Here is an 11,233-nt window from a genome sequence, read left to right as displayed (position 1 = left end):
TCTCCCAAACCTGTGATGCGCATCTTTTGTGATAGATGTAAAAGGCATCACAAATGATGAAACACACACCAATACAAGTTTAACGTAAATATTATGATATATAAAATAAAAGTAAAATAGTTATACGTATGATATTTATACGGCAATAAAGAAACGTGGCAAACATTTTGTACAGTGGTGCTACAAAAATGTTAGTACTTTTATTTAACTTTGGCCGCAGTTCTGAGGTGGATAAGGAATGTACCAATTAAAATTATAAGATAGTTTGAAGGAATATAAATAGAAAATATGATATTTTCCTTATAAAAATAAATGTTAAACCTCTTAAGAGATGAAGAACTCCGACTGACCCAGCCTGACATGAATCACGTGTCGAGTTCTTTACGGAGACTCGGCAACGCTGGAGACAGCTGTTGCCCCGCCCCGACCACACCCTCGTCTTTGATCCTCTCTACTAGAGAGAGAATCTAGAGTCTGAGTTGAAAGGTGGTCTTCAGGAGAGCATGTGGGTCGTCTTAGGCCACTCGGTGGTGATTGAAAAATCCCAGTTTGTGGCGGTGAGCGGGACGCGAACCAGCACCCTCCTGGACGCCGCGCCCGCACTTTAACCACTCCCCCCCCCTCCGGCCTAAGACTACCCTCATGCTGTCCTGATGACCACTTATTAACCTGAACTTTATATTCTCTCTCTAATAAGATAATCAGAGATGAGCTCCGGGAGACAGTATAAGTCAATCAAAATTGCGCCACTACAAACACTTGCCTTCACCATAACAGGCTGGGGTCGACCATCACACCCTACCAAGAAAGTCTACCGGCGCCATAGGCGGAACGTGAGAAAAAAACAAGGTTGATGACTCCGGTATTGTCAACCGATGCTTCACAATCACTTTGGTACTTAAATCTGCAACATATCTAAGGGTTCATACGAAAACAATCTTGAAAACTCCATACCCATTCTCCCCCGCAATTTTTGTTGCTATTACAGTTCCAAAGTTTGATGCATTAATTCAAACGCCTTTTTGAGATCGACATAAGCTGAATGCATCTCCTATGAAACTCGCTTCCGTGCATCACCAGTACGTGAAACCCTAAGAAATCGGTCAGATGTCGACGTATCAGACTTGAAACTTGACTGCTGAAATTTCTGCAACTTCATTTTTTTGTGTGTGTGATATTGCCCGGCAAATAGAGCAGTGTAATACCGTAATAGCTGTTACAGTCCTTACGATATTTTCTAGATTGGGATTTTCAGTCATAATTTCCATTAATTGAAAGTGATACTAGACTGCAATACGGCAGTCCAAATCCCATGTAACCTGCGGATCATGGCCACACCTCCAGCTCCGAGCATTTCCGCACTGGTGTTACAAATACATGTTGTCTCTTTAACTCAATCTTGTCACAACTTATCTGACCTTGGCAAGAAAGTGTGCCGTTTCTTAAATGGATGAATTAGCATCATTTAATAATTTTGTAACCTTGCAGTAGGGAGCTGAACTGCTCGAGGATCCAGCATAAAAAAAAACTTATCAAAATACTGAGACAAATTAGTCTTCTTCCTGGCAATATTTGACACTTGGCAACCACTTACCCTTCGAGTAAGACTCACTCGAGTGGGAGACCAGAAGTGAAGTTTTCTTTACATCTCGGTAAGCAAGTAATTACCATATAAATGACCCTCGACATATTTAGTGGGACTTCTGACAAAGATTTATATCTCCTCCGGTGAACGCTAGACCTAAGCGTCATAAGAACATAATAAGTCTGCAAGAGGCCGGTTGGCCTGTACAAGACAGCTTCCGAGAGCCTAACCCCACCTTACCTCAATATCCATGAATTTATCCAATCTCTCCCTGAATGTATATATCGTACTGGCACTTACAGCATGACTGCAAAGCCAATTCCATTCATCGACGATGCTATTGGTAAAACGGTTTACGGTCATTTCGCCTACACGTAAATTCACCCACAAGACTTTTCGCCCACATGTAAGAGTCAGTTAGCCCATATGTAAGAGTCAATTCGCCCACACGTTCCATGTCACGTCCACATTGTTGGAGTAGTCTATAATACTATGTAAATGTTGTGTATTTGGAAAGGCCATTACCAGGGCAGTGCAGCAGTAGAGGGCTTGTTGGGGCTTTTATTGAGTGTGAAATAAAGAATTAAAAAAGAAAAGCTATATGTAAGTTTATTAAATACATGTGACGAATATAAATATAGAATTAAAACCTTAAAAACCTGCTTAACCCTAGAAAACAAACGTTGGGTCTATCGCACCCGCGATAAACTTGATCACGTGACCACACTGTGGTGGTCGCCTCAATCTGCGTGTCCCCCCGCTATGCTCAGGCTTTGTTCTGCTTTTGTGGTGAGAGGTAGTGTGCTTCCGCTCTCGTCATTTACCTGGTGACTAGGCCTATTTTTGGTCCAGCACGACTGACGTTTGTGCCCACGTTAACGTTTTTTTCACGGATATAATACACCCGACGTTTGTCGTTGTGCAATAATGGAGTTTTGTGTTTTCTTTGCAGGTATACAAACCTAATATTTTCACAGGTTCACAAGATTTTCACAAGTTCGTGATATGTGTTTAAAAATTCAATTTTCAGTATATTTTCTAAACTCAATTTATTAATATTAAGTATTCATTTAGCTAAGTAAGCGGAAGTGGTGATAAATAGAGGAAGATTTGTTGTTTCACTGTATTATATAAAATTTTATAATTTTATAAAATGGGTCTGAGACACCCGAGGTTTGTGTTTGTGTTCCGTGAAAATAACTTTTTTTTCCAGGGTTAAATAACCTTTATTAAAAATACGTACATGCAAGATTCAGCTGCACACTGGGCCATTGAGATGAGCGCAAGCTTTCAGCAGTTGATATGATAACCTCTCGCCCCTTACACACTCATCCCAAAGAGCGAACATTCTACCCTGCATTGTTTTATCGTTTACAAATAAATAAAGCAACGAAAATGATCAGCTACATTTTAATTAACAACAGTGTTAATCAGGGTCATTGTTACTGTATTGAAGTGTAATTGTTACATGTCCCAGAGAAACACGGGTAATTTACGATAACTGAAAGAATATTTCAAGCTTTTGGGGCACAATAACCTATTCGGTGGTGACACCTGCTAAGAATGAATATACCCCATTGAAACGCGCGGAAAACAAGAGAGGTAAATGAACCAACAGTAACCTTGAGCGAAATGACTCCATAATGTGGGAGAAATGACTCCATAGTGTGGGCGAATTGACCTGTGGGCGAAATGGCTCCATGGTGTGGCGCAATGACATGTGGGCGAAATGACCGAATCCCGATAAAACGAATATTCCCTGTGTTTGTTGAATTTGAATTTAGCTTATTTTAACTAATTGCTACATGTTCTACCCTGCTCTTTAACCAACAAAACCCAATTTACATCCCCATTTTAAAGCCCTTCATTTATTTATGCACTCTAATCAAGTCTCCTCTTAGCATTCGCCATTCTAGAGAATACAGATTTATATGCTTAAGTGTACCCCACAACTCTGCAGGGTCCTCAAGTGTACCTACCACATTCAACCGATTTTAGATTGTCATTGAATCCTTATGAGAACACTCCAAGTATTGCAGTTTTTCAATTTGAAACAGTATGATGTTTCAAATCATATCATAAAATTCTCTCTCTCTCTCTCTCTCTCTCTCTCTCTCTCTCTCTCTCTCTCTCTCTCTCTCTCTCTCTCTCTCTCTCTCTCTCTCTCTCTCTCTCTATCTATCTATCTATCTTTGTGTGTGTGTGTGTGTGTGTGTGTGTGTGTGTGTGTGTTTCATTTTGCAAGTCTGAGTAGAGCCGCTTCATGTCTGCGTTCGAAATTTACTCGAGACGGCGCATGTAATGATGGAAAGGAAGGGCTTTTGTCCTGAGGGAGGCGAAGTAAAAGAAAGGAATATACCCAATCGTTTAATCCATCTTTCTTCAAACTTTTCCTGTCAAGATTTCTACGTTGTCTTTTTTTTCATCAGCAAACTTTCCTTAAGATTTCATGTTTTTTTTCTTATTATTATTTCCTTTTGCCGCATTGTTTCAGTGTTGGGTTGTGATTATATTCTTTCTTCATTTATTTTTATGCCTTGATTTTTTTTTTTTCTTCCTATGTTCTTATATTTTTCCTTGCGATATTTTACTTTCCGTCTGTTGTTCGTTCGCACTTCCCTGTCATTCCTTGTTCCTTTGTTCGTATCATCTTGTTTGTTTCTACCTTTAGTGTCACTTTCCTTTGTTATCTCCTTCTCAAGTTCATTCCCTCTTCTTTCCTCTGTGCCTTCCTCTGTACCTTTGTCCCTCCCTTATTCTTTGTTTCTTCTGTTATATCCGTTCTATCACCCTTTGTTCTTTCTTCCTCCGCAACCCTTCTTCCTATATTCTCTCATTCTGTGGTTCTATCCGTCTTCTTTCTCGCTCTTCGTTCCTAAATATTTCTCTTCTTGTTTTTTTTTTCTTCCTGTCTGTGCCTCGTTCTTCTGCCTTTTTCCTTTTTCCTTTTCTTCCTCTTTCCCTTCCTTTTTTGCTTTCATTCCCGCTTCTGTTTCCATTCTCTACTTCTCTCACTTTTTTTTCTAATTTTACCAACGCCTCTTCCTTTGATCTCCCTGTCGCATCAATTTATTTTTCCCACAGGCCCACCCGAGGAAGTGAATAACTGCTCGGTGCTGAACGTCACCTCACATTCTGCAGGCATCAGGTGTCTGTCTGGCTTTGATGGAGGCCTTCCGCAACGTTTCCTTTTACAGGTGAGTTTTGGGAGGTCTCGAGTAGGGGACGGAGAACAGTCAGGTGGTCAGTTGTATTATTTTAAGTAGGGCATCACCTGAAATTATCATTGCTTTTCCTGTTTACCTCCGTGGTCTAGTGGTCAGCGTACCTGGCTATTACTCTGCGGGTCCGAATTCGAATCGGACAGTCGGCGTGCAGCTCACTCAGCTGTTCATCCTCCTTTTCGGGCTGGTCGATAAATAGGTACCTGGGGAAACCTGGGGAAGGTAAACTGTTGTAACCCAGATGTCACACTGGTCCTGTGTCCCGGGGTAATGAACTCCCTCCCGCCACAGGCTCAAGGTCCAGTGCGACGGAGATGAGCACCGAGGCCACGCGCAGCTAGAGCGTATGCCCCCAACTTTACCTTTCCTTTTTGCCCTCTTCCCTGTTTGTGTTTAGTATACAATTATTTCATATAATATTAACAGGTTTTAAATTGGTGCAAATACAGTCAGACCTGTTTCTTATTAGTTTATTAATTCCTTGTTATCAATGCTCCCTTATTTCCCTCTCCTTCTTGATTGTAATCAAGAAATTTGATATTGGAGGGATGATATATTCAAAACGGTTTCAGTATGTAAATGTAAGGTCAAGTGGGTGCGCCACAACGGGCTGGGCCGACCATCTGGCCCCTCCAGTGAAAAAGCCTAACGGCGCAATAGGCCGCTATGTAAAAAGAAGAAAAAAAAGGAGTAGTAGAAGTATTATCATAATTATTAGTACTATTGTTATTATTATTATTATTATTATTATTATTATTATTATTATTATTATTATATTTATCATTACTGTTATTATTATTATTATTATTATTATTATTATTATTATTATTATCATTATTATTATTATCATTATTGTTATTATTATTATTATTATCATTATTATTTTTGATGCTTCATGCCACTGCAGCCACTACCTCCATCTTTTTTCTTTTTTTCTCTCTAACTTCCCTTCTTACTTCCTTCCTTCCGTTTGTCCTTCCTTCCTTTCTTCGCCTGCCTTCAAGCATCCTCCTTTACGTCCATAACTTCTCATAACCTGCATGAGTGTGTGGTGCGGCGTGAGTTTGCATATTACTAGATATTTACGGTATAATGCGTTTGTGATATCCTCCCGAACCTTCGAAGATCCAGCTGGAGTATGAGAACGCGGGGGCGAAGGAAAGGTAGACTCGGAGGCGAAGAGTTAGGGGTGGGAGATAGAGCCATCTAACCAAGCGTCTCAAAGCTCATTATGTCTCTTTATTACAGAGTCATGGAAGCTCGCCTCATTTCATCCCATTTGAATAGGCGAAGAAAAAAATAAGCAAGAATAAGATGTGATGCTTTTCCACTGTTTTCCTTTAATTCTTTAGTGGCGGTATAATTAAACCGTCTATGCTCTCTCTCTCTCTCTCTCTCTCTCTCTCTCTCTCTCTCTCTCTCTCTCTCTCTCTCTCTGCGATCAAGCACATTTGAAGACACAAATACTACATAGGAAAATAAATACTGGTATGGTATTTACAGATAGTTCGTGTTTTTGGAATTGAAGCTGATTATATATTTATATATTGCCACTGTTGCAGAAGCAGGGGCAGGTATACTCGTACAACATTATTTAACCACATTGATCTTCATGTAGATTTAACGGAGACAGCTAAAGCAAATTACATTTACAGATGCACGAACGATTTCAGGTGCTGAAGTTGAAAAGGTGTGATTAAATTATAAATACACGTTGAATGTGTAATTGCAAGTGTAGATAAAATATTAGATACATATTCATGCACAGGGAGTATACTAGTCTTATACTGTTTCCTCTATTGCTTTGGAATAATATATGTTTGTGATAGCGCTCGCATTTTTTTTATAAACAAAAAAAAATAACCCTATCGATAAAAAAGTAAGTTCAGGAAAATAATATTGGGAAATATACTTATATGTAATGAAAGCTACTTAAAAAAAATCGGTGCGCTCTTTAAATGATTGATTCTGCTCGATTTTGAAAAGTCTACATTGTCCAATATATATCTGTGGTTATGTAATGAAACACAAAGATGAATCATGATGGTGAACTGAAAATGAAAGCGCTTTCAGTTATGAAATGTCTATCACAATTCTTCAAGGACTGTTGCTTATAACATTACTGTTGCAAAGCCCAAGTGCTGAAAGGCATATTTGTTACAATGTGAAGTACTTGTCATGGTAACGAAAAATATAAACAATACAAATGCATGAAAATAATATTTATAGTAACCCATTTCCATTGGCCAGAATGATCTTACATTTAGAATAGTCGGTGAGTGAAAGAAGCAGCCGTGTAGTGGAGAGTGCATGAATTACTGTTCCTATGATTTATAAAATTCCATATCGACAACATAAAAAGTGTGATGTGGCCCATCTTCCAAAGGTTTGAGGAAGTTTTATTAAGGTCGACGGACCAAACCAAGCACGCTTCATTCTCTTATCAGATTCGTCGAAAAATAGATACCTGAAGAAACCTAAAGAAGGTAAACTGCACACACACACACACACACACACACACACACACACACACACACACACACACACACACACACACACACACATAAGTTTCCAGTTGAGATTTTGAGTTAAGGATAGACCGAGGATGTTTAGTGTCGAAGAAGGTGATAGCTGGGTGTTGTCAAAGAATAGGGGATAGTTGTTTGGAAGATTGTGTCGAGTGGATAGGTGGAGAACCTGTGTTTTTGAGGCGTTGAAGGACACCAGGTTCCTCTTGCCCCAATCGGAAATAATAGTAAGGTCTGAGGCTAAGCGTTCTGTTGCCTCCAGCCTTGAATCGTTAAGTTCCTGTAGAGTGGGTCTTCTATTAAAAGAAGTTGAGTAATGCAGAGCGGAACCATCGGCGTAAGAATGGATAGGACATTTCGTTTTGGAAAGAAGAGCATCAATGAACAACAGAAAGAGAGTGGGAGATAGGACAGAACCCTATGGGACACCACTGTTAATAGGTTTAGGGGAAGAACAGTGACCGTCCACCACAGCAGAAATAGAACGGTCAGAAAGGAAACTGGAGATAAAGGTACAGAGAGAATGATAGAAACCGTAGGAGGGTAGTTTGGAAAGCAAAGATTTGTGCCAGACCCTATCAAAAGCTTTTAATATGTCCAGCGCAATAGCAAAGGTTTCACCGAAACTGCTAAGAGAGGATGACCAAGAGTCAGTTAGGTAGGCAAGGAGATCACCAGTAGAACGCCCCTTGCGGAACCCATACTGGCGATCAGATAGAAGGTTAGAAGTGGAAAGGTGCTTTTGAATCTTCCGGTTGAGGATTGATTCAAAAGCTTTAGATAGACAGGAAATTAAAGCTATAGGGTAGTAGTTTGAGGGATTGGAACGGTCACCCTTCTTAGGCACAGGCTGTACAAAGGCATACTTCCAGCAGGAAGGAAAGGTAGATGTTGATAGGCAGAGACGAAAGAGTTTGACCAGGCAGGGTGTCAGCACGGAAGCACATTTTTTAAGGACAATAGGAGGCACTCCTTCAGGTCCATAAGCCTTCTGAGAGTTGTGGCCAGAGAGGGCATAGAAAACATAATTTGGAAGAATTTTAATAACAGGCATAATGGAGTCAGAGGGGGGATGAGTAGGAGGAATATGCCCAGAATCGTCCAGGGTGGAGTTCTTACAGAAAGTTTGAGCGAAGAGTTCAGCCTTAGAGACAGATGAGACGGCAGTGCTACCGTCAAGGTTAAGGAGAGGGGGGAAAGAGGAAGAAGTGAAATTGGAGGAGATATTTTTGGCTAGATGCCAGAAGTCACGGGAAGAATTAGAAGAAGCAAGATGTTGACATTTTCTATTGATAAAAGAAGTTTTGGTAAGTCGGAGAATAGATATGGCACTATTCCGGGCTGAAATGTAAAGGTCAAAGTTAGCGGGTGTTCGAAGTCTCTGGAACATTTTGTGAGCTGCCTCTCTATCTTTAATAGCACGAAAACAAGCATGATTAAACCAAGGCTTTTTAGCATGAGGAGTAGAGAAAGAACGTGGAATGTATGCCTCCATTCCAGAGACACTCACCTCTGTGATGCGCTGGGCACACACAGAGGGGTCTCTCTCCTGGAAGCAGTAATCATTCCACGGGAAATCGGGAAAGTACATCCTCAGGTCGTCCCACCGAGCTGAAGCAAAATGCCAGAAGCATCGCCTCTTCGGTGGGTCCAGAGGATGTAGAGGAGAGAAAGGACAGGATACAGAAATAAGGTTATGATCGGAGGAGCCCAACGGAGAGAACAGTTTGACAGAGTACTTTTGTCTATTATTACTATTGAGTAGCGGGCTTTTTTTCTCTCTACTCTTTTTGTTGCCCTTGAGCCGTCTCCTTTGCCGTAAAAAAAAAAAAAAAAAAAAAAAAACGCTGTGCACTTGTTCCCACAGCTACATAGGCAAGCCGGGCAGGAAACCACCACCTGTGTCTCGCCGCCCCAGGAACTTAGCACCTCCTTACTAAGCCTGGGTACCTGAGTAACCTCCCATACACTGCCCACCTGCACTATCACCGTCACCTGTCACTTGAACCCAGCGTCTGAACTGAGAACTTACATGACCTGACCTCACCGTCACCTGATGAGAACGCACCTCCCCCCCTCTCGGCACCACCACAGTGCACTCATCCCACCCACCCCCCACATCCTCCACCCCAAGCTGCATCGCCCCAATCTTCCCACACAAATCAGACCCCCGATCCCCATTCCCCTTCATTTTGTACTTGTTTCATTAGCGAAGTTAAAATATATTTAGAATATGAAAATTATCAGCCTGACGGCTGCCGTAACTAAATATACCGTTGTTTATTATTATTATTATTATTATTATTATTATTATTATTAAACACACACACACACACACACACACACACACACACACACACACACACACACACGTAGCCTGTGCCTTCGGAGAGTGTTTTTTTAACCTCCTCAACTCAGGATCAAGCCTACTAACCTACCCTAACCTAAGTCAGGTGTAGCTAAACGTATGTTCCATATGTTACCCTTTATACACGGCGTTCTTGAAATCAACCAATCAATAAATGTGGGCATAGGCCTGGGAAACACGTTGCCTCGCCCACCTTACGACGCCTAGCCCGGGGGTTCATCTGGGCAAGTCTCGAGGTAAGTCTATCGTAGTGCTCAAATAAGGAACTATGTGGGCGTCCCCTTGTCCTCCTCCACTCACGATCGTCACTATAAAGAACCCGATGAGCAGGATCGGCTTCTGTGTAGGGTGCCATATGCCTGTATATCTGAAGTTGGCGATGACGGACTATGCGGGTAATACTGTATATGCCGAGTCAATCTCACGGAGTGGTCACCGGTCTGACACAGAGTTCTACGAGCGATATCCCATGGTTATGCGTGGACACTTTTTATCAAAGGCATCAATCCACATCACCTTTTGCCTATTTTGTGTCTATGTCTCACAGCCAGGGAGCACAGGCGACTTGAATATCCGGATCCTTGTCCTGCACAGGTATCGACAACGATATATACTCGTACGGATCGAGTCCAGAACACAGTGGGATAAGTCAATCTGCCGCAAGATTTCCATCGATGTTCTGAACTACACTAATAAAGTATGTGAAATTTTCCAAAATCTTAATTCATGGTCTTGGCCCAGGAGACCTGAAGTCCCAAGGACTTTGTCTCCTCGTAGAGTGCATCGAGAGTCATCACCGGAACGTCTAGCGACTCCGCAAGGATTACTGTATCATCGGCAAAAACAAGGACAGTGTCCCTAGTATTACCACTAGATGTTACACAATGACTCTGGTCTACAACTCTGCCTTGTACCCAGTCCATACAAGTGTTGAAAAGCGATGGGACAAAGGAACAGCCCTGCCTCACTCCCGCGTTCAGAGTCAGTTGTTGACTTACCAGGCGTGAACCCATACTCCTCACGTCTCCGCAGCTTCAGCAGCTGGCTGCGAATCCGCGCCAGCAATAGGTGGGCAAGCACCTAGCCTAGCACACTGAACACTGTAATACCACGGCAGTTGTTGCAGTCCTGACGGTCCACTTTCCCTTTCCAAACAGGGACGACCAACCCCATCTTCCAGTCAGAAGGAATAGTACCAGATTACCATACGGCAGTCAAGACCCCGTGCACCCAGCGGATCTAGGCCTCACCTCCAGCTCCGCTTTTATGTCACAGATACTAGGCTCCTCTCCACCTTTCAACTTTGCTGCAACCTCTCACTTCGCCAAGAGACGGTGAGCTTTCGTCAATGTGTGGATCAGCATCCACCACCTGCAACTCAGCAACTGAAAGCTGCCCATTCAGTGGGTCCGCCGTGTACAACTGCTCAAAGTACTCATTTCAACGAGCCCTCTGCCTACCCATGTCCGCCGCGAGACAGCCATCAGCTGTTCGGATAGCGCTCACCTGAGAGGGAGGCTCAGAAGGG

At 42.1% G+C, this 11,233-nt stretch overlaps 1 protein-coding gene across 1 annotated transcript in view; it reads left to right on the top strand.

The window, feature by feature from the left end:
• The window catches only part of LOC126996370 (nephrin-like), an 80,835-nt gene that overhangs the window by 8,776 nt on the left and 60,826 nt on the right, over positions 1 to 11,233 (top strand). The window contains exon 3 of the mRNA XM_050856740.1: positions 4,670 to 4,782. Coding sequence (XP_050712697.1) covers positions 4,670 to 4,782 — 113 coding nt within the window. The remainder of the gene's footprint in view (positions 1 to 4,669; positions 4,783 to 11,233) is intronic.

The sequence above is a fragment of the Eriocheir sinensis genome, chromosome 10, assembly GCF_024679095.1.
Source record: "Eriocheir sinensis breed Jianghai 21 chromosome 10, ASM2467909v1, whole genome shotgun sequence".
Taxonomy (NCBI): Eukaryota; Metazoa; Arthropoda; class Malacostraca; order Decapoda; family Varunidae; genus Eriocheir; species Eriocheir sinensis.
The sequence above is the reverse complement of the archived record's forward strand: the minus strand, read 5'-3'. Positions and strand labels throughout refer to the sequence as shown.